The sequence below is a fragment of the Oxyura jamaicensis genome, chromosome 11 (assembly GCF_011077185.1).
Source record: "Oxyura jamaicensis isolate SHBP4307 breed ruddy duck chromosome 11, BPBGC_Ojam_1.0, whole genome shotgun sequence".
NCBI classification, from domain to species: Eukaryota; Metazoa; Chordata; class Aves; order Anseriformes; family Anatidae; genus Oxyura; species Oxyura jamaicensis.
In genome coordinates, this window is record NC_048903.1 from 2,348,998 (window position 1) to 2,372,132 (window position 23,135).

The 23,135-nt window shown below is 51.3% G+C and overlaps 2 protein-coding genes across 2 annotated transcripts in view; one reads left to right on the top strand and one right to left on the bottom strand.

The window, feature by feature from the left end:
• Window positions 1-75: 75 nt before the first annotated feature.
• Window positions 76-3,811, top strand: SLC38A8 (solute carrier family 38 member 8). Its single transcript, XM_035337052.1, has 10 exons — window positions 76-252; window positions 760-958; window positions 1,081-1,225; window positions 1,383-1,487; window positions 1,687-1,744; window positions 1,893-2,007; window positions 2,127-2,274; window positions 2,352-2,551; window positions 2,664-2,715; window positions 3,715-3,811. The coding sequence occupies exons 1-10, from the start codon at window positions 76-78 to the stop codon at window positions 3,809-3,811; spliced, it is 1,296 nt and encodes a 431-aa protein (XP_035192943.1).
• Window positions 3,812-3,912: 101 nt separating this feature from the next.
• The window catches only part of NECAB2 (N-terminal EF-hand calcium binding protein 2), a 59,172-nt gene continuing 39,949 nt past the window's right edge, over window positions 3,913-23,135 (bottom strand). The window contains exons 4-13 of the mRNA XM_035336991.1: window positions 18,447-18,472; window positions 16,410-16,507; window positions 7,230-7,366; window positions 6,114-6,232; window positions 5,912-5,991; window positions 5,364-5,420; window positions 5,139-5,251; window positions 4,871-4,948; window positions 4,645-4,736; window positions 3,913-4,538 (exon numbers count right to left, since the gene is read on the bottom strand). Coding sequence (XP_035192882.1) covers window positions 4,510-4,538; window positions 4,645-4,736; window positions 4,871-4,948; window positions 5,139-5,251; window positions 5,364-5,420; window positions 5,912-5,991; window positions 6,114-6,232; window positions 7,230-7,366; window positions 16,410-16,507; window positions 18,447-18,472 — 829 coding nt within the window. The 3' untranslated portion in view covers window positions 3,913-4,509. The remainder of the gene's footprint in view (window positions 4,539-4,644; window positions 4,737-4,870; window positions 4,949-5,138; window positions 5,252-5,363; window positions 5,421-5,911; window positions 5,992-6,113; window positions 6,233-7,229; window positions 7,367-16,409; window positions 16,508-18,446; window positions 18,473-23,135) is intronic.

Here is a 23,135-nt window from a genome sequence, read left to right on the forward strand (position 1 = left end):
GGGGTGGGGACCGCTGGAGGGGGACGCGCTCCCTGACCGCAGCCCCAGCCCAGTCTCCTGCTGGGCCACTGGGAAATGGAGGGGGGTGAGGGGCAGCCGCTGCTGGGACCACCGAGCACAAGCAGTGCAGGGCTCTCCTCTGCTGGCGCTGTCTTCATCATGCTCAAGTCTGCGCTGGGCGCCGGGCTGCTCAGCTTCCCCTGGGCATTCAGCAAGGCTGGGGGGGCCGTGCCCGCCATCCTGGTGGAGCTGGTAAGGGGGAATGGGGTGCCCAAAGGGGCAGGGATGGGGATGGGGAGGTTGAAGTGGTGGCAGAGTCCCCCCGGGCACCCCCTGGCTCTGTTCCAGTCTTGGTGGTGGCTTCCCAAGCTGAGGCTCTGGTTGAATTGGGGATGGGGGGTGCAGGGGCTTTACCTTTCGTGCGGCATTTGGCACCAGGGCTCCGGGACCCTTCCCACTGCAAGACATGGAGATCCCCTGTCCTGACTGATGCTAAAACCAGATAGGACAAAGGCTGCAAAAATTGCCTTTAACATCCTTTAGGTTTTAAGCTGACTTTTAGCTCAACCTAAAGAACAGTTTTGGTTGCTGCTCCCCTGCATGCTCCCAAAACCCAAATCGAAACCCAAAGGCTCACATAGAAGTGTTTCTCCCCCTTCCTTTTCCCTGGGGCCACCACAAAGAGAACCTGGTATGCTGTGAGCCGGTGTCCCCCAGCAGAGGGGACAGGGTGCACCTTGCTGGCTCCTGTCCCCGCAGGGCTCGCTGGTGTTCCTGGTGAGCGGGCTGGCGGTGCTGGGCTACGCGGCGGCGCTCAGCGCCCAGCCCACCTACCAGGGGGTCGTGCGGGCAGTGTGCGGGCCGGCAGCGGGGAAGCTCTGCGAGCTCTGCTTCCTCCTCAACCTCTTCATGATCTCCGTGGCTCTCCTCAGGGTGGTGGGCGACCAGCTGGAGAAACGTGAGTGTCCCCATTGTGGGGGGTGAAGGGACACGGGTCCCCCAGGGACATGATGCTCCTGGCCTGCTGGGGTGCTATTTTTGGTGGGGGGTACCTCTGACTGCCTGCCACCCACCACGCAGTGTGCGACTCGCTGTACCCTGCCGGCACGCTGAGCGGGGGCCCCCCCTGGTACGCGGATCAGCGCTTCACCCTCCCGGCTCTCTGCGTCGTCGTCATCTTCCCGCTCTCCGTCCCCAGGGAGATCGGCTTCCAGAAGTACTCCAGGTACCCCCCGGTCACCCTGTGTCAGCCCCAAGCCATGGTGGGAGCCCAAAGGTTTCTCTCTGGGGGAACCGGGCTTGTCCCTGCCACCAGCGTCCCCTTAGGGACTATGGGACCCCCCCATCCACCCACTCACGGCCCCTACCCCATGTCCTGGCAGCATCCTGGGCACGCTGGCCGCCTGCTACCTCACCCTGGTCATCATCCTCAAGTACCACCTGCAGGAAGGGAGCCTCAGCTCGCCCCAGCCTCCCCGACCCCCCAGGTAAGGCCAGCACCATGTCCCCTGAGGTGGCACAGGGGTGGGTGCTCAGGCTGAGGAGGGGACAGCCCGGAATGGAGGGGTGGCAGCCTCCAGCCCTAAAATCATGGGGCAGGAGGTCCCTGCAGTGCTTCACAGATCTCCCACCAGGGGCCTTGTGGCCTTTGCTCTTCCTCTCCCCCTTCCCCTTCTAATGTCACAGAGCCTCCTCCTGGGCCTCCATGTTCAGCGTCATCCCCACCATCTGCTTCGGCTTCCAGGTACGTCCCCACACCATGGCTGGCCACCGAAGCGCTGAGGGGAAGGGGCCCAGAGGTGGCTGTGGGCAGGAGACGAGGCCCTGGGGATGTGGTCATGGGCCCCGGGCCAGCAGAGGAGGGCAGGTGGCCAGTGTTGTCCCCCTTGCAGTGCCACGAGGCCTGCGTGGCCATCTACAGCAGCATGCGCAACCAGAGCTTCTCCCACTGGGTCGCCGTCTCCGTGCTCTCCATGCTCATCTGCCTCCTCATCTACTCCCTCACAGGTAACGTCGGATTCTCCTGTCCCCTCCTTTCCCTGTGGGATTTATGGGGGGGACTCCTCCCCATCCCTATGCCCTGTCCCCTCCCTGGGGACAGCCCGTTGTCACCTCCCCACCTGCAGGGCTGTATGGCTACCTCACCTTTGGTGAGGCCGTGGCAGCCGATGTCCTGATGTCCTACCCGGGGAACGACCCTGTCGTCATCGTCGCTCGCCTGCTCTTTGGCGTCTCCATTGTCACCATCTACCCCATCGTGGTGCTGCTGGGCAGGTGAGGGCAGTGTCCTTGTCCTGTCCCCTCCCCAAAAACCCGGGTCCCCCCCATCCCTGAGCTGTCCCTGCCAGCAGGTCGGTGGTGCGGGACCTGTGGGCACACCCCAAGCGCGGGGCGGCCCCGCTGGCTGACGGCCCCGAGCGGCGGAGCCGGGTGGCGCTGACCATCTCGTGGATGGCCGCCACGCTCGCCATCGCCTTGTTCGTCCCCGACATCGGCAAGGTCATCGAGCTCATCGGCGGCATCAGCGCCTTCTTCATCTTCATCTTCCCAGGCAGGAGAAGGAGGCGGGGAGGGAGGAGAGGAGCGGGTTGTGGGGTTAATTTTGGACCCGTTCCTGGGGGCTCGGTGCCCGTGGTGGTGCTGAGTATCCACGCTGGTGGCAGGGCTGTGCCTGGTGTGCATGACGGGGAGCCAAAGCATCGGGCCGCGCAAAAAGTGAGTGTGTGAGGGTGCCGGGTCCCTAGGGGGATGTGCGAGCCCTATGAGGTGGGAGGGGGATTTGGGGAATGGTGGGGGCTGCAAGGAATGGGATGCTGTGGGATGAGGGGTGGATGTGGATGGGGGAGTGAGGTGGGATGCTAACAGGTATTGGGGATGCGCTTGGGTCCCATGTCCCAGGGATATGCTCAGTATCAAGGATGTCCCAGGTCCCAGGGATGTGTCCAGGTGCCCTATCTCAGGGATGTGCCCAGGTCCCATGTCCCAGGGATATGCCCAGGTCCCAGGGATGTGTCCAGGTCCCAGGGATGTGCCCAGGTCCCATGTCCCAGGGTTGTGCCCAGGCTCTGGGGAGGTCCCCAAGTACCAGGACCCTTCCCAGGTGGGGTGGCTGTGAGGCAAGGAAGGAAGGGGCCATGGGGCTGCAACCCTAGAGCCTTGGGGTTTGGAGGTGGGGGGACTGGGTGCCGTTGGGTGCTTGGTGTCCATCACTGGGGCGGTGTGTCCCCATTGTTGTGCCTGGCCGGTGTCTGGGATGGTTTGGGAAGGTGCTGGTGACCCCGCGATGGAGCAGCAGCATGGTTTGGGGGTGAGTGCCACATCTGGGGGGCTTGAGGGCGTATTGGGGGGGGGGGAGTGGAATGGGGAATTGGGGGGCGCAGACCCATAGGTAGGAGGGACAGGGGGTGGCAGAAGGGGAAGGGGTGTCGGGGGGGAGGCCGATCCTGGGGTGAGCAGGAGCAGCCATGGGGCTGTGCCCCAGTGGCGGGGCAGGGGGCGATGATGGAGTAGGGAAGGGGGGGGGGTACAACATGACGGGGGGGTTGGCTGCCAGGCTTTTTACTGGGCACCTTGTGTCATTGCCACAGGGGCTGGAAGGGGTCCCCCAGACCATGCCCAGGAGCAGCACGGAGGAGGCTGGGACCCAGCAGAGACCCTCCCCCACAGTGAAGGCTGTGTCCCACCGGGTCACCCCCCAAACTCATGTCCCCGCAGGGCCACTCTCGTCATCTGGGGCATCCTCTCGGTGCTGGGGGGCACCTTCGTGTGCGGGCAGAGCGCTGCCCTGGCTGTGATGGGGCTGCTGCGTTGAGGGGCTGTCCCCCCACCCCTGTTCCATGTCCCCCCCCCCACCAAAAAAAAAAACACTCAGTCCCACCACCCCGACCCCGGACATGGCCACACCACCGCTGGCTCCCATCACGGTTTTATTCAGTATCGTTGTCTCCATTGCTCTACTGTTAATAAACACTTGGGTGAGGAAGGGACCTGGTGAGGCCCCCACATACACCCCTCCAACCCCCCCTCGGGCAGCCCATGGGGTCAGGCAGGGTGTGCACAGACAGACAGACAGACAGGCACGCACGGACGTACAGACCCCAGCATTTGGGGAAGGGGGGGCATGACACAGCCACCCCCCAACCCTGTGAGACACCCACTGCCACCCCAATGAGTGAAGGTAACCCCTGGGAACCCCCACCTACCCCCAGATTTCCATCCCTGTCACCCCACAGCCCTGCTCCCTCCCCTGTAGACCCCATCAGGGCCCTAAAGGGACCCCAACATCCATTTTTGGGGGGTCAGCACTCCCATACCCACCCCATCCTCATCATGCCCCCACCCCCTTGGAGAGGTGCCCCCAGGGATGCGGTAGCCAGGGATGGGATGCGGGAGGTTTGGGGGGGTTTGGGGGGTATCACAGCGGGCTCCTTCAGCGCAGGCAGGTGACACTCACACCTCCCACCCTCCTGGGGCTGTCAGGAGGGGGGCACGGCCAGGCCCTCGGTGCTGTCACTCTCGGCTCAGGGTGCACCAGGCGGCTGCAGGGGAATGTCACTCGATGTCACCCCCCCAACGGACACCCCAGCCCCGTGATGGGTGCTGACTGTCCCAAGGGGGCACCCGAGGGGGTTGCCCATGTCATACCTGGCACAGCCACGCTGGAGACGGCCTCGGGCTGGCTCAGGGTGTCCACCTTGACGTGCTGGAAGCCCTTGCAGGTGGCACTCTGCAGGTGCCTGTGGCCGGAATGGGGCCATACAGCCCCAGATCACCCTCCTGACCCCAGCCCCCTCCCCGCCAGCCACCCCACACACCCTCAGCTGAATTTCCCACCCATCCCCAAAAGCATCACCTCCCCACCCTGTCCTACCTCTTCCAGTCCTCCTCAGTCTCCCAAAACTCATAGACGATGAAGGTGACCCCGTCGGGCAGCTTGACCGCGGTGACGCTGGTGGTGGCGGGGAGAGGGGTGAGCCCCTGGGGGGCTGCACTGGGGGCACCCCATAGACTCCCATAGGGCACCCCCAGCCCTTGTCCTCTGTGGGGTGGCCCCAGCAGCCCAGCTCCCAGCACGCACACCTCCTGGTGACCCCCCCTCCCGCAGCCCTGTCCCCAAATATCCCCCATGTGGCACCCACTGGAAGCAGTCCCTCTCCCCGGCCACGCTCTTCAGGTACTGCTTCAGGGAGCTGCAGAACTCGCCCAGGTGCTTGTGCGACACCGTCATCTCATCCCGCACCAGGAGGAGGTACTGGGGGGGGGGAGCAGAGGGCATGTGAGACCCGACACACACGGTGACGCCCCGTTCCTGTGCAGGGATACCCCGGGGATGATGGTGAGGGCCAGCATGGCCACACGCTCACCGTGCACGCTGTGCTTTCGCTGTCTGACAGCCGCTGGTGCAAGTCGAACCAGAGGGTCTGGAAGAAAGGGGAGGGAGAAAGGAAAGGGAGGCTGGGGAGCCATGTCCCTCTGAATCTGGGGAACGAGCCACCACCTGCCCTGAGGGCATCAGAAGCTTGGGGCACCCCCAGCCTGTTGCTGGTGGCATCGGAGACACCGAGAGTGAAAGCCGGCATCCAGGGAGACGCGGCACGAAGGAGATCTTGGTGAGGTTTTGGTGCCAGGTTCCATGGCCTCGGTAGCCCCGTGTTGGCCCCAGATTGCCCACACTGTGTTTGCTGCCTAGTACATCACCGCCCCGCTCCCCTCCTGCCCTGCAAACATTTTGCAAACCACGAGGATTTTGGAAACATCTTCAGCACCTAGATATCTCTCTGTCAGTCCCTAGACGGAGTAAGGCTGCCTCTGCAAGAGGCTTTGCCTTTTTTATAGGTTTATTTCTTGCTTAAGGCTCACAGCATCCCTCACTGCCACCACTGCACTGGTGTAGGTGTGCAGAACCCCTCACCTTGTCCTCCAGCCTGCCGATGAGTGCGGCCAGCCTGCTGATCTGCCCCTCCAGCCCGTCCTCCTTGGGGTCAGAGGGACCTGTGGGGACACAGAGGAAAAAAACACAACAAGAGGCACTTGTGGGAGCCTGGCCAGGAGCTGGGAACATGCCAGGGTGGCTCCGGGCTGCTGGAGAGGATGGGACAGGTCCCCTTGCTTACCGGTCTGGCTGCCCTTCCCGCGGTCCCTGGGCACCACGCGGGCAGGGGGCGCATAGCTGGGCACGGGGCTGTCGTACCAGGGCTCCACCAGCGCGTGGCCAGCCTGGCCGTGGTAGTGCCTGCAGAGAGCAGAGCGTCTCGGTGCTAAGGGCTGCTTCTCCCCACTCTATTCTTGCCCTCGGTGGGCAGGAGCCACCCTGCTTGGTGAAGGTGCTGCGGGCCCTGCAGTGCCCTGGTGGGCAGTGAGCGGCCCCCGTCGGCAGGTGGGAATTGGGCAGGGGTAGGGGGTCACTGCCTTTTAATGCCACTTTAATGAGGAATCTCCTCTGACACTGTGTTTTACAGCCCTCTATTTCTCTGCTTTTCAGGCCACCTCTTTGTATTCATGCTGATGCAAGAAATCATATTTTTGTAGGGTTCTTTTTTTTTTTTTTTTTTTTTTCTTTTTTTTTTCCTATTATTACCATGAGAAAACAGCCACAATACTCTTCATTATGAGCTGGGCCCACACACCAGCACGTAACAGAGAGGGAAGCCTTTCATGAGCTCTGCCTGAAGCCAGGCTCGTTTCCTCCTCGGCATTCCCAACGAGCTCCTGCCTTCCCCTTTCTCCCCACGGGCTTGCAGGCGAGTGAGAGCCTTCCAAAATGGGGCGAAGGAGCTGATGATGTGGCTGGGGGACACCCAGTGTATGTCACCCAAGCACCCAGGGCTTTCTTGTTTTAGATATGGTCAGAGGCAGATTTGCTTCATGAGCATCTGATAGTGTCCCGAAATTGTTTCCGTGGCAACCTGTCCTTGTTACAGCACGCTGGGGACACTGGTGACACTGCGACACCGCCGCAGCTGCGCCGAGGTTTGGGCATTGCTGTGGAGACCCCCGGTGCTGTAGCCCTGGCTGCACTTCAGAAAATAAAAACCTCAAAGCCATCTATCTCGAAGCCATCTCCTCCACCTTCCCCGGGCTCCCTGCAGTGTTGGGATGCAGGGATGGGGATGGGGATGGGATGGGGAGATGATATCCACACAAGCCATGCAATAGCATCCTCCTTCCCCTCCACCCCTCTCAGTGGGGTCAGCCTTGAAGCAGACGGTAAGGAAGAAGGCTCTGAGGACCTGGCGGGGTTGGTCTGCTCATCAATGGCATCCACGGCGCTCTCCACCGAGCTGAGCAGCGACTGGGTCTGGTTGGCCGTCTCCTTCAGCAGGAAGCGGGTGACGAACTGGTCCACATTGCTGCCGCTCTCATACACCTGCGGGTGGGGGCGGCATGGTGAGAGCCAGTGCCAGGCCCTGGGTCCCGTGGTAATCGCTGATAACCCAGGCGAAGTAACGAGGCTAGCTTTACTCCATCCCTACTCCAAATGGAGTTTGACCTCGCCTTGATCAGCCTCAAAGTAGTTTTCAAAGAGGTTTGTCCCCATTGCATTGAATGAGCAGGTTGTGTTACTGTAATTTTGTGTAGAAGTTCCTGGGGTAATCAAAACCTCTTGAAAGAGGAAATAATTAAAAGTAATGCTTTACCAGCAGAACTGATCTGCTTAATCCACTCGGGCCCTCTTCCCCAGGACAGCCTTGCTGCTCCCTTGCCCATGGCATGTCCAGCTCCTTCCATCTCCCATGAGTGACCCGTACAACCAGACCAGCACTGATACAACCAGACCCACACCAGTCCAACCAGACCAACACCAGCACAAGCAAAGCAACACTAGTCCAACACCAGTCCAACCAGACCAATACCAACACAAACAGAGCAACACCAACACAAGCAGACTGACACCAGTCCAACCAGAGCAACACCAGTCCAACAACACCCTAACCAATCCCACACCAGTCCAACTGGGCTTACCCCAGTCCAACTGGGCCTACCCCAGCCCAACTGGTAACACCAGTTCAACACCACCTCGTCCAACAGTCCAACACCACCTGGGGCTGGTGTGGGACCAGCAAGGACGTGGTGTGAGCACATTCACTGAGCATTTGGGTTGGAGAAGCATGGCTGCATTCCCAAATATTCCTCAATATCTGGACAATCTCCCGCTGGTTGCACTCTTGCTAAGGAGTGAGTATTACACTGATAAATCTCCTCGAAAAAGGCGTATAATTGCATTTGGGATCTGAACCCATTTCTTCAGCGCTCTCCCCTTGCTGCTTGCCTCCCCAGGGCTGTGTGCACTGGAGCCTGTGCAAAACCGAGGCGTAAATACATTAATCAGGTGCTGGAACAGGCTCGGCTGTAATTACAGACAGGTTTTGATTAAGCCCTGGCTCCCACCCCTGCTCTGATTGCTAGTGCCAGGGCATCAGTGGAGCAGTGATGAGCCCCGCTGCAGTGTTATCCAGCGTGTTAGATGAGGTAGGTTGGGAGGGAATTGATGAAATAAACGTGGTGACATGCTGCTGTTTGTCCCCCATTCACTGCTGCTCTCCAGGACTCCATCACCTGCCTCCTACCAATGTCTGCACAGGATTTCTGATCAGCCCAGGCACACGAGCCTGCTCCTTTTGGAAAATAAAGTGTATTTATGAAGAGGCAGGCTATGCATGCATTTTTGTTCTCTGCCCTGGGACAGCGGGTGAACTTTATTGTCCAGTGTAGAAGTACAAAAGTAATGCTCAGTTCTTATTGGGACATAAATCGTCTTGCTGCAGGGTTTTTATAGGTTTCGCTTGTGGCAGTGTTCATCCCAAAAAGCCTCTCGCTCCTCTCCTATAATTCTATGTGATGCTATGTGATGCTGCTTCTCCCCATGGCACAGGCACAAGCAAGAACCAAGGGGGCTTTTGTGGGGCTGGCCATGAGAGCTAGCAGGCTCCAGCTCAGGGTCCCAACTTATTTTTATGTTATTTTTCATTTTGAGCACTTTCAGGCAGCCCGTGGATACAGGCCAGCCATCAGGTTAAAACCGAAGAGCTTGAAAAAGGCGATGCTTGATGCTGATGTAAACGGCTGATTGCAGAGCTATTAAAATCCCCGTGCACTGAAAGCCACTTCAAGATTACTTTCTCGAACCGTGTTTTTGAAAACCTGGTATATAATTATAAAGCTCGAGTTACTGCCTGCAAAAACAAAAAACAGCCTAAATAACTGAACTTCAGCCCTCCTTCAGCTGGTGCAGTATTGCCTCCTTCCAGCCTGCCCCGATACAAGGGGTAAAGGGCTCAGAAAGCAGAGCTGGAAGGTCCTGATGAGAGCTTGCACACGGTCATGTGCACAGATCTGCACAAATTCCTTCACCACCATCCTTGTTTCCTCCCCAAAAATCAATCCACCCCCTCCGATAACTTCTCAGTGCTTTTTTTTTTTTTTTTTTTTTTTTAACGTCACCACAAATGCGAGCAGGAGCCTCAGATGGGTCTGAGTCCAATAGCTCTGCAATGAAAATAAATAATTTTTTTCCTCCCCATGTAACTGAGTGTGGCTCTTTGCCAGCCTGCCCGTGACATTTGCACTCAGGAGCAGCTTCAGAAATGTGTGTGCTCAGATGCTCTTCAGCAATTCCCCAGGCCCTGCTGTAGCAAATGTCTCTTTTGGCGTTGCGAAAACAAGTCATTAAGAGGACCAGCTCCAGAGGAATCCTTCCCATGCTCTTATTAAAACATTTGTCAGCCTGTCCTAGGGAGATTTAATGAGGTTTGGTCTTATTAATTCCACCCCGAACAGATATTTCCTCCTTGTTTTGCTTGAGAAGTTAAAATATTTATGGGGATAATATAATAATTGCTGCTCATTGAAGTCGCTCTGTGACAGCAGACCTTGGAGGGGTGTATCTCGAAAGGCTTCCCTTTTTCATCCAGCTAGTTCATTAGTTCAACACTAGAAAGACTTTGACACCGCAGCTGCTACCCTGCCACAGAGCATTTCACTACCAAGCCTGGTTTGATCATGCTAATTAACCAAAAAAAAATCTGTGTTTGTATTAGAGGAGCGAATTTAAGAGGCAAAAGACTTCCAGGAGCTCTGCTTCATGTGATGACAGGTCTGCCACAGGTTTCGGTCTCTCCTGAGACTCACCATTAAAGCACATTTCCTCAGGAGCTTGAAATTCAGGTTAAAGAAAACACTTTGCCATGCTTTGCCTGTGCAAACCGAGGCTGTGGCTGGTGCCGGTGCCTAAAAGTGGGCTCCCGTCACTGAGCTCCTGTGAGTATCAAATGAGTGGAAAAGGAGATTTTTCATCACTGATCAGCATCTCAGAGCTTCTTCGCTGGCATTTTTAAAGGTCACTATTCAGCTTGTTAGGACTACAGGACGTGAGATATAAATGAGGACGGGCCACCCGCAGCCCTGGCAGTGCCCAGTTCCACCCCCTCAACATTTTACGGCTCAGGCATGTGTTGCAGTGTTGCCTCAGTGGGGCTGATTCAAATCCATTGCTCATAATTGCCTGTTTTCTCCCGAGAGATATTTCCTTATAATTAGAATAGCACCCAGACCTTCCCCTTGCTCCTTCCCCGCTCCACGCTCTTAAATCCCTCCAGAAGCGGAGGCCTACAGCTGATTGCCTGGCACGCAATCAGCAGCCGAAACCTGAGGAGAACAGACACTTAAATATTTGATAAATGAGAGCATTACCATATGAAAGACCCTCAGCCTTCCTGAAACATCTCAGAAAAAAAAAAAAATAAAATAAAAAAAAAAAATGAGGCACCTGTTCAGATAAAAAGAACTACAGCACCACATGGATTTTAAAAAGCTTTCGTTATACATTCCTCCTCTATAAATCTCATCGAATGTTGCTCGGGACTGCTTTCAAACTGCACAAGTTTCTCTTCTCGGGGCCACCACAGCAGTCTGGGAGGGCAGAGGACCCCCAGATGGAGGCAGGACCCCCATGAGGACAGCTCAGGGTCGGCCGTTCCTGACCCACGTTTGCTTTATCTGGTCCCCAAGTCCTCCTGCAGTGCCCTTCCCAGGCAAATTATTGCACGACTTCCTTCTCATGCCAGAAACTCTTCCTGCATGCAGCATCCCCCCTCAGTCCATGGGGTATGGAAAACTGGCATTTTTATGCCCTGTCCACTTGGTAGGGAAGGAACAGGTTCGGAATGCAAAATGTGGCCTCCCACTCCTGAACAACCTGACTATAATTAGTGTTTGTCTTCACACAAGTCCTTAATTAGCATTATTTGCTACCCACAAGACAGTCAATTAATATAGGCTTTTTTTTTTTTTTTTTTTTTTTTTTCCCGAGAAAAGTGCAGCTTCTGTTTTCCAAGCAGGACGTACTCGCACGGCCCCGCAGATGGAGAGACGATGGTGGACAGGCTCCAGCTGCTGAAGGCTCAGCCCGGCTGTGCCAACCCATTCCTGCCGACTTGCCTTTCCCTTCTGAGCTGCTCTCAGCTCCACAATCCCTTCCATTTAATGCCAGGAGCAACAGCCTTGAGCTGGGAGGAGAGTGAAGAAGACCTGACCCTACAGGAGGTCTGCAGGAGCTGGAGAAGGGCACCGCGAGCAGGATCTCTGGGGAAGCTGCTCTTCCCTCTCACAGCAAGAGGGGGGGAACATGAATTTTGCAGCAACAGACTGGCAGAAGAACAGTGAATAAACATCTCTGTCTAAAAATAAGCTCCAAGAGAGACCTTCTCAGGCTGCGCCTCCCCGCTGTGCTCCTGGCAGCCTGGCTGGATGTCACGCTCAGCCCCGCGGGGCTGGCGACGAAACTTCTTAGGTTATTCCTGAAAAAATACAGTTGTGTGACTTTTACAGAAATCCACATCAGTTATTGGCCTTGCTATAAAAATTGATATTGAAATCTTTCAGTATTTCTGACCAAAAATGTTTTATGTGGACAGATGACTTTGGGCTTTCTTCAGCCCAAACCATTCACCAGATGTCATTGCCAGGCCGTGTCTTACACAGAACCTAAACCCAGGATTTGGCTAACATACAGCAACGGGGAAAACATCCTGTTCACCCCCTGAGAAATCACATAAAACCTCTTCAGAAATGAGGGTGGAGGGAAAGAATCTTTTTAAGGGGTGTCACCACTGAAAAAAAAAAAAAGAATATGTGACAACCCCGCTCGGTGGTGCTACCCAGAGGGCAGCGGCTTGGCTTTTCCACCTCCTTTCCACCCGTTTATCTCATTACCCTCACCTTTACCACCTGCTACAGAAAGCAATAGGTGTGAGCCACAACAGCCGCTGAGCACTGTTTCTTTTCTAGGTATCAATTTGCGAGGCAGAAGGAGGCATTAATTAGGGCTATGAGCCTGCTGGCTTTGGAGATGGGTCTTAGATGAGGAGGTGAGAAAAACTTCTCTGTCCTAGGTGGAAGGCTGCTGGAGAGCCTCTGTCTGCCAACAGACTGGCGGAAATCAGGCAAACGCTACTACTTCTTTAACAAGGAAAATGAAGAAAAACGAAGAGTGGAAAGTCTCATTTCTCACAGAATTACAATAAATACCACACCGATAAATTGCAGTAATTGGGACTGGACACAGAATGCATTGCATTTGAATAAATTAACATAATTTAATCTAAGTCCCGTTGGCCAGTCTATCAACAGTGCAATCTGCTGTTGATGAAAGTTATCTGCTACATAAAGCAGAGGAGAGAAATTGCTGTGGGAGGGACACCAGGGCAGCAAATACCATGCGGAGGTAGAGAGGAGTGAGCCTGGAAGGCATCGTTCCTCTGGACCACCTAGGTTGATGAGCACATCTCTTTGATCACTGCTCCTGAACTTACTGACCACACCCAACACACAGCATAAAAACCTGTCCAAGGAAAAGCTGCCCAAAAGAAGCGGGGAAACACCACCGTGACCTTCAATGGTGGAAATATCCAGCAGAAAGTTTGTGGGTTTTGCACAGGATGGGCGCTGTGTTGACACGTCCTAAGGCAGAGGCAAAATGCCTGATCAATGCCTGGCCATATTTCCAGCCCCAGTGCATTAAATCGCCCCATCTCTGGTTCCCTGCCCCATCCCACACCAAACCTCCTCCTCCCTGGTCGCATTGGTTTTCCTATCTGCCGACTGCACGATGAAATATTCACCGGGAGTTATATGAGAACATAGACTGCCACCAGCTTTTTTTAGACACAGAAAGTTCATTTCCCTTCTTTCCAATTTAACTTTGTATTTCGCACAGTCATTGGCAGTCATTTGAAGGCAGCACGGGCAGCACTGTATTGGAAAATAATTACGATGACAGATTTTGTTTTGCCATACGAGACCTTCCACCACCGAATCTAATTACTGCTGATACTTTATGAGCTCCTCCAGCATGAGATAATTGCTGCTTTTTCTTTTTACGAACAAGAAATAATCAGTTGTCTTTTAAGGTGAGAAATACAAACAGCAATTAAATGCCACGGTTATCCGGCCCCTCCGGAGAGCACAAGGCACCTCTCGTCAGAAACACTACACAAAAGGCAGCCAGGTTTCATTTACCATTTGCAAAGGATTTTTTTAAACAGGGAGAGAGAGGGATGGGATGGATGGGATAAAGACCATTCCCAAAAGATCAGTCATTTTCTTTGGCTAAAGAAATGTTTATTTTCATTTGGAGGAGCGGGAGCATGTTGTACCAGCTCCATCCCTCTATAGCACCAACCTGGAGACTGCCTGACAGCACGGCAGGGATTTACAGCTGGAATTTGCTGGTCCTCAGGCTCTGAGCACTGAGAAACCACGTATCTACAGGAACAAACCCGCACGCTGAGCTGTGTGCAGTCATCACCCACACACAAGCACCTCTTGGGCACAGCTCCAGCAGGTGTCTGCTGCTTGCAGGGGTTGGGCTGCACGCTTGTGAAAGAGTTACCCTGAGAAGTTTGCAACTAAAGGGCTTTAGAGGGAGGTGGGGGCTGTTAAAAAGTCCCTACAGTCTTGAATGTTTCTATAAATAGGACTCCAGAATTAAGGTGATGTATGTAATTAAAGTTGTCAGGATGCACTGATGCTGCCTGGAAGTCTATCTGATTTGAATACTGAAGGTGAGTTTCACTACCACCTGAAGGAGCTCATTTTCTTTTTATTTTCCTTTTATTTTTCTTTTTCTTCAGTTCTTTCTTAGAACAAAGCACCTGTTTTCTAAATAATTCACCGATAAACTTTGTACCACTTTGTTCACAAAACCACAGCAGGGGCTGATCCTTTCAGTGAAATCTGTATTTGCCAGCTCCTTTTTCTGAAGGGTTCTCACTCCATTCGCTTCCTTGCCAGAAGCCTGCTGGGCGGTGAGGAACAGCAGAGCTCATGGCTTGATTAACTAAAGGTGATGACGAGGTGCGGGGGCAGCACTCCTCTCCCCTGGCTTTAGACATTGAGAAGTGAGATGACTGCATCTGAGAGTAGCATCCTTCAGAGCCACAGGAGGAAAACACCTCCAAGGAGGCTTCACGCCAGCCTCAGGTGGGTCAGAGACCTCCCCATTTCTCTCTCCCAGTCTACAAGACCATGACAGGGATGACCAGCTCAGGTTTAGGCAGATACAATCTGCCTAACATCACATCTGCCTCCAAACATCACAAATTAAGGCAGATGAATCCTGCCACGAGTTACTGAGTCAAAGAGGGAGAAGGATGAATCTTATGAAGGCAGTGGACTGGGATTATGAATAAGGTTCTGCTACAGATCTCTTAAGCAAGTTGATACACTTATGCTCAGATCCTAATTTATAAAGAGGGGATGAGACATCCTCCTGTTGGAAAAGGCTGGGAAGAATTACTCATATATATTAAACTCATTCAAAAGCGATGGTGGAAAGCATCATGAATTACTGAGATTTCTATTAGCATGTTAACATGTATTTAAAATATTGTAGCAGATCCGACTGCCAGAAAATTTGCTAATAATGAATATAAATGATGCATGAGCAGAGTTAGCAACTTAATTAGGAAAAAAAAAAAAAAAAAAAATTGTTAAAGTTTTCTTTTTTTTTCTCTCTCTCTCTCTCTTTTTTTTTTTTTTTTAATTTTCTCATGATGTCTGATAAAAATTCACAAACCTTTTGGACAGATCAGTGTTTGGTCAAAAACTTTTGCCTTCAGTTTATTATAGAAAGACATTAACAAATTAAATATGGATCTTTCTTTCCTATTCTGCCCCACACACAAATATTCAAATGGATGGATTTCAATAAAGCAAGTAAATCAGATTATTTACTCCGAATGAGAAACAGCAAATTTATCTTCCCTCTGGTTATAAAATCCTAAAACTTCTTATCATTAACACATCTTTAAAGTGGAGCAATCTGAGTTTTTCCTTGAACTTCAAGATAAATGGAAGGGAGATTTCATCTGGATTGCTTGGAGGAAGCCTGGAACTGAATCTGAAAGTGCTGAACAGTGCTTGGAAAAAGCAAATCCTCATCACTTGGCTCAATTTTCAGTGCGCTGAATTACCACTCATCAGTGAAGAGGAAGGCTGCTTGTCTCTGGTGGTGGCACTAATGAATGGCGTAAATATGCTTGGGAATGGAAGGAGGGGAAGAACTAATGATTCTGAGGCAGCAAAATATCATCTATACATCCAAGTTATTTTATTAAATGATAGGGAAAGCACAGGAAAATCGTTTCAAAGGGTGCTCCATAAATACGTTTCTCCTCAGGGTAAGATACCAAATGAATGGTTCACTTCTCAGTGGGGATGTTTATCTGGCACAGCAGCTCAGATAAATAAACTTCAACATGCTTCTTGGTGTGTGCTGTTTTCTAGTAGTCCAATATTTACAGTATCATTAAGGTATTTGGTGGCTTTTTTAATGAAGCCGTGCTGATCAGAGTGTACAAGTCATTTTGTCTCTGGTTTTGTGCTTGCAAGTACAAGCAGCCCTTTGTCTTTAACCCCTGGTCCTTCAAACATACAGCCTTCTAGTTTCTACTCTAAGTTATTCATATATGAATATACATGAACATTACATGCATTTGTATATGAATATCTGAACAACCTTATTTCTGGAACTCAGGATGCCTCCTAACCCAGAAGCTCTACTTAATGGCAGCTTTATAATCCCTGACACAGCCAAGACCATTTTCCAGGCTTAGGAAGGGTGCTGAGATCCTCCAGAGCTCTGCCACAACGCCTCTCTGCCACCATCTGCTGCACATGCACTTTGCACCTTGTTTTCACGATCTGGCCAAGACTCTCAAGATTTTTCCCACAGTTAATGCCAAATTTCTACTGTCATCATGTTGCTGCGATGATCTGCTTACCATGGAAATGCAACAGCACAAGGATTCTGCTGAACAGGCTGAAGACATCTGGATTTATTTGCTCTGTTAGCACCGTATTTGCACTGACTGCTCTGAGCCCGAGGGGCATGAGGCAGAGTTAGGACTCACCCGTTTGGTGTAGTCCATCGCCTTCAGGATGGAGAGGTTCAGGGTCTCCAGCGAGGCCAAGACGTCTTCATAGTCTCCCATATGATCAGCAAAATAGTCTGGGGAAACCAAGAGGGACAATATGAGAACGGCTGATGTAAGAACTCTTCAGGGCTGTGGCATGGCAGTCTTTATTGATGGAAGGGGAAATCAAAGACTGATTTCAGGCCAAATATCAGCCAGTTCACCCCAGCTCAGCTTCTAGCCTTACATCTTCCCCTGCATCCCCACCTGTCTGCATCTCAGCCCACGACTGCAGGCCGCACGGTGTGTCCCCATGCAGGCAGTGGCTCCACCACACGTTAGCCCTGGTGTGGTTTTGTGGGCAAGCTAAGGTGCCAAAACCCAACATTTGTGATGGAAATAGTGAGCAGTGCAGCACTGCAGCGGGGTGTGCAGTGGGCTGGCAGCATGGCTGCCGAGTTAACAACTTTTGGTGTGATTGACACAAATACAGCTAAAAGCTGTTCCTTAGAAGGCACCAGAGCTGCTCCTTGGCACCCAGACTGAAGACTCAGACTGAGGTGACATCTCTCCTGAAGGCAACAAGAAATAAACTGCAGAAAACGATCCCACTAATTAGGTTCTCTTGGCTTAATTAGCAGTGCCTATAGCTATTTACAGCCCTAGAACATATCCGAGGGGAAGGAGATTTTGGCAGAGACAGGAATGTCACAACTTGACTGACAGCAGCTGTTTGCTGTTCCTCTACAAGCCAAACAGCTCATTCGCACTACAGTGTGTTTATTTTTGTTGTTCCTCTTATTAGTAGTTTACTTGGAAAAAAAAAAAAAAAAAAAAGATTTTAGAGGCAGAGGAAAATCCTTTCCAAAAGTCCTGAAATAAAAAGCTGGGGCCATACATTTTGGGAGAAATGAGGTTCTGTGTGCAGAGCGCGGCTCTTGAGACCACCACCACTGCAGGAGGAGAAGGGTGTCGACTTTTACAACCTGCCAATATGCAATTGTACAGCTTTGGCTTTATTTATTGGCACGAACATCTGAGGTTAGCTCTTTCCATCTTCCACCTTGCTGCTCATGGCTCCTACCCATCCACGGGCAGTGAGGGGACCCCAGTTCCTCAGCCCACCTCTCCCCAGCAAAGCTCACCAGGAGCCAAGGTGCTTCCCCCCTTTCCAGAGCCCAGTTCAGGTTGCTGGCCAACTTGTTGCACCCAATATCAGTGTATTTTATTTAAATTGGAGGGTGTCGTGTACAATTTGGTAACTCCACCTGTGTTTTCTAGGGATGTTCAGTTCTGAAAGCTGCCCTGTGACCAACGAGCTCTGTTGGGGTAAGGAGCTACACGAGATACACAGCTCACAACCAGCTCCAAGAGAGAGCCCACACTTTCCATTGTCACCAAAATGAAGTTTTATACTTAAAATAATTCTTAGAAGAATTGCAAATGAATCAGAAATGGCAGGCTACGGCCCCTGAGCAATCCCTGCGGGAAACGATCCCCGTCCAATGGAGGTGTGGGACAAAATGTTATTACAGGTTTTCTTTTTAGTCTTTAATTTGTGAGCTGTGGGAGGTGCACCAGAGATGCTCTATGCATTTGGCAGCCTGCTGTGAAAGGCAGAGGTTTGCCTAAGGATAAACACCTTATTGCTGCTACGAAGGGACTCTGGTTTATTGAAGCTGGGAGTGGAGCTGGAAGCTGTGACATTGCCAGAAATGAAACCTGTCTGGTTATTGAGTGTGATCCAGGTGCTGTGCTCAGCTCTGACCCCATTCACGCAGCAAGAAAGAGAAGGGAAGCGTTCCCAACTTTCCTGCTGAGTAAGGGAGGTGGCAGAGGCAGTGTTGAATCACAATTTCTCCATTATTTGCAACTCTCACACAAAAATATGTTTATTTATTTATTTATTTATTTTTTAACTTCTGGTCCAGCCTAAGAAGCTGTTTATCCACTGAGGCAGGAGTTAATGTTGCTTTTTAAGAGTTTTCAAGCATCCTTCCAAAACACTGTGCCCACATGAAGGGCTGTACTCACCACACAGCTCCTTGGTGTCCACGTTGCTGGAAGAGGGGAGGATGAGGCAGGGGAGGAAGCAGGAAAAAAGAGAGAGAGAAGAATTTAAGATACAGGACAGACGAGGGATGCACTCAGGATTTCTTTTGGGTTGAGCATAGAAATGGATCACCAGAGCAGGGCCCCAGTCTGCTAAACTAAAGCCACCGGTAGCAGACTGGTCCCACAGTCCCATGTGTTTGGAAAGAAAAATTGCCAGTTTTACTTTTCTAAATGATCAGTTCTCCTGATCCTGCCCCTGCAGAGCAGTGGCAGGGCCGTGCCCAGCTCCCATCCAGGGCACAGTTACTTAATATCAGAGCATTTAGCTCACCTAATGACATCTCAACAGACAGCCTCCTTGGGAAATAAAGATTAGCTGCAATCTATTTGCGCCTCCGATTCCCACACAATTATTTATGCCACTCAGGCTGCAGAGGTGCCTGGAACGATCTCGTAATAGAATTGTATTTTATCAATCCATTTACATCCTGGGAAGCTAGCTCTAACTCATCCCTGCTCTGACCTGTCAACATAAGTGGATTATGGAAAGAGATGCTCTAAATCCTGCTCTCGTTAGCGGCAGCCTTCCGAAATCCTCCTGGAGTGAGTGGTCTGGGCTCTTCCCACCCTCCGTAGGCTCAAGATCTCTCCCAGCAAACCACACATCCCAAACTGGAGCACATTACTGTGAAAAAAATATCTATTATTCCATCCCCCACTGTTTTGCATTGCAATAATTATCTCCTGCTTCCAAAAATGGCCTTTTACTTCCTTGCCTCCTGCCATCATATTATTTAACTTAATTGTGCTTGAATGTTAAGTTGGCCAAGAAGCTGCTTTTAATTTTAAGCAATCTCGTATTAAGAATAAGCCTAATTAAAGAAATTACTGCAGACTTAAAAAATATGGCAATGCTTCGATGAGGGAGAAATCAATGGGTGCTTGAGCATGGCCCATGGCATTTCCCAGTGTGTTTCCATCCCCTGGGAGTGCACACACCAGGACCCATCACAGCCCCATCCTGGTTGCTGTCTCGGGGGATTTTTCACCAACATGAGCCCTGAACAGCTCTGCAGATTTACAAGGTGCTCCTGTAGTTTAATGCTTCAGTAACTAAAAGTCCCCCGGCTATGCCAGGAGGATGTTTTAGGACGCAGATACTCAGGATCTGGATTTGAAGCCTGGTGAAAGACCAACAAGCTAAAAAGATAAAAACCTCAACAAGTTTTTCTCATTCTTTACAGAAAAAAATCTTTCTCAGCTACCAGAACACTTGGCTGGGAATCTGCTTTGAATTTTAAGCCTTCTGACATTAATAGTATGACTAATTAAAGACTTATTGAAGCCATAACCCAACTAACTAAGCCAAATATAATAATGTTCAAGCAGAGCTTCAAATGAAATCATTAAAAACTTCTGTGTCACACAGCTTTTCCCCCACACTGTAGGCCACCTCTATCTGGTTCCTTTCCAAAACAAAAGACTTTCTTTCATTGAAACAGAAAATCAGGAAAACCTAAGTCTGGTTTCAGGCTTTTTCCTCCATTTTCCAACCAGAGAAACTGCAGCAAGGAGTGGAACAGCCTTGCACTCCCAAGCTCAGGGGGGTGTCCACCCTTTGAGGTCTCTTTCCAAAGCAAAGCTGTACCTGGGAGAAGCTCCAGGTCTGTGGGACCTCATTTCTCCAATGGAAATAGGAGGCAAACCTGAGAGCTCAGCTGCCAGCCTCGAGCATCTCCTGAAAAAAATCCAAGCCGTAAACTAATTTGGCCACAAAAGGGAGTGTTTATTGCTCCCCACACGCCTCCACTTAAACTTGCTGTGATAATTTGACCAGATGAATGTACAGGCAGTTAGGAGACTGTTTTCCCTGCTGCTATTTCAAAGAAAAGGAAAAGTCCCCAAACTGTGATAGTCCTCCCTTCCTCAGTTTCAGCTCAGCCAGCAGAAAGATGTGCCAGGCTCCCCGAATGGGCAGCACAATCAGAAGCAGAATGGGAATTCATAAGTTGCAAATACATCAAAGTCTCATCTTCCCAGCACATTTCTCATGCAAATAGCCACAGGGATAGGCTGCTCAGACTCCTCTCAACACCTGAGCATCTTCTGCTGAAGATAAAAAGCCTTTTACTTGGGCAGATGAAAGGGTTGCATCAGCAGCCACATGGCTTAGCTGCTTCACCGGTACTGAAAATGGAGATTTTCTGAAACCACGGCCTGCTTTTATTTCCGTCTTCAATTCACAGCTTTGGGTGTGCTGCAAGGCTTCAAATGAGCGTGGAAACAAATTATCCTCTAGTGTTCGCCACCTGCAAATCTGATTCTCATTTAGGAGAGACCAAAGAACAACATGTGCAGCAGGAAAGTATTGCTATATCCGATGATACACCTCCTAGTCCCAGCATCGCTGAGCGGTCTCAGCCCCTCAGAAGTAGAAAAGGTACATCCAGATGTGTCCTAGGAGGTTACAGATGGACACCCTTGGCCATGAGTTTCTGAATGTAAAGAAACATTTTTACACAAATCCTGAAGAAATAGAAACTATTCCAGGTGGAGTAACAGAAATACCAAATCCTGGATGCCAGCCAGGAGCTAAATAACTTTAATTCCAAGCAACTTTCCAAGCCCATCATCTGACACTTCTGCAGAACTCTGCTAAATCCTTCCTGAGACCTGTTAAAGCACCTCCTTCACCTGCCCACTCACCTTAAACAACCTAACTCATTCTGAAAACCTCCCCTGCCGAGCAAAGAGGGCTCTTGCTGCCGTAATCCAGCTGAAAGCATTGCATGTACCCTGTTTCAGCACCAACAAAGATGCTCCTGGAGGGGACCTTCTGGCATGATGGAGAAGATCAGCCCACCAGCACTTCTCCTCCTGCCCACAGGTGTTGCTGGTGGGGACAGGCACACAGCAAAGTGCCACCTGGCTTAGGGCCACCGGGCAGCCCAGGGGGGAGGCTGCACAAGCAGAGCTGCTCAGCAGCATCCAGAAGGTGGCGAGTTCAGTTTGGGGCAGTGTTAATGCCTCAGAGCATTCAAATTTGCGTGTTATTAAGGGCATTACAGCTTTCATGGGAAAGAAGAGAGAGGGAAAAGAAGAGAGGAAAAAAAATGAGGGGATGGTTAGCATTGAATACAAACCAGTAAAGGACTCTTGGTGATGCTGAATCCACAGTTAGGTAGCACTCTTTGGAGAGCAACAGGTCCAAAAAGCCTGGACCTGGCCCAGAAAGCCTGCTAGAGCGATGTGCAGGTGTCCCACCTCGTAGCACAGCACCCGGAAGCAGTTGCCATAACACTCTTCACCAGCAGTAATTGCAGGTGTGATGGGAAGATGTCTTCTGCAGACAAAGATGTGCCATGCAATTACATTTTGCTTGTCCCAGTAATAAACCTCATAAAAATGAAGCGAAGAGGCTATTAAACTTGTTAAAGAGGCTCTCCAAAGTTCAAAACCATCACGGCTGGGTGTGGTGTGGGTTTTCCTGGGTTCTGAAAAGGGAAAAATCTTCTGCAAGGATTGCTGGTGCCCTCCTGGGGCCCGTGCAGACCATGGGCCCTGTTCCCTGTCCGTGGCCATGTCATATTAAGGACTCCCACCTGCTGGTGCATTTCCAGGCTGGTTCAGCTGTGAATTATCTGACAGAACAAAACACCCAGTTCCAGTCATCAAGGGCACCAAGAAAAGAGACCGAAGCATGGATGCAAATGAAACAAATGTTCTGGATGCTGTCGGAAAGCACGCTTTTGAGTTCTTGCCGGTTGAAAGAGAAATAAATGTCGCTTTTAAAAAAAGGCAGGGGCAACAAGCTGGCACCTGCAGAGCAGCAGACATTTGTTTGTTCATTCATCAGCAAGTGCAATATGGCACGTCAGGCTGCCAGCCGTGCTTGGATGCACAGCTCCCGAGACAGAGGCTGGGTGCCGCTGATGAGCTGGGCTGTAAGGCTCCGCTCTTCCCTCCCTGTTGCTTCTATAAATGAACACCAAGATTTTAGCCAAAAGGTGGGATGTTCTGGAAAGTGCCAATCAAGAATCTGAACCCCCCAAAGTCTGTGAAGCCCAGGCAGGGACCATCCTGTATGAAACCACAGAGTCGCGCTCATCTCGGGGCTTTAATAGTCCCTTCACAAGGTCTTTTCATGGTCTCTTAAAAATAACCAGCAACTTCTGTCTCCGTTTTGCCACAGGTGGCCAGAACCTCTAACCACCCACTTGCAAAAGAAAATCTCTCAAAGAGCTCATAAAAGCTCTGCGCAAGAGGAAGGCAACACAATAAAACGCCTGCTTACCGTGCAATTGATAGCCTGAAAAAACAGATCAATACCGCACGCTGATTTACTGAGCCTGATCCAACAGTTGGTTCCTGAGCACAGTCATCACCTTAAATAAAACAGACATTTAGTACAGTACTAAACCTTTCCAAGTCTCAGTGTGTGCCAAATCCCTAATAAATTGCATCTAAACCCTCAACTTTTTATTTTTTGGGGGTAGATGACTTGATCTTGAAAATATCACTCTGCCCACCAGTAGATCAAAGCTAAGAGAAGGAAGGCTTAATCACAGCCTACAAGTACCTTCTAGTGGGGATGGCACTTCCAAATTGATTAAGTCACTGATTATTCTCCATTTTTTTTTTGGCAGAGCGCTAGGCACAGGAGCCTGG

Excerpts from the sequence above, each read along its gene's own strand:
- SLC38A8 (XM_035337052.1), top strand. The coding sequence starts at position 76 with ATGGAGGGGGGTGAGGGGCAGCCGCTGCTGGGACCACCGAGCACAAGC. Across the intron at positions 1,745-1,892 it reads CCATCTGCTTCGGCTTCCAG|TGCCACGAGGCCTGCGTGGC; the intron begins GTACGTCCCCAC and ends TCCCCCTTGCAG. Across the intron at positions 2,275-2,351 it reads ATCGTGGTGCTGCTGGGCAG|GTCGGTGGTGCGGGACCTGT; the intron begins GTGAGGGCAGTG and ends CCCTGCCAGCAG.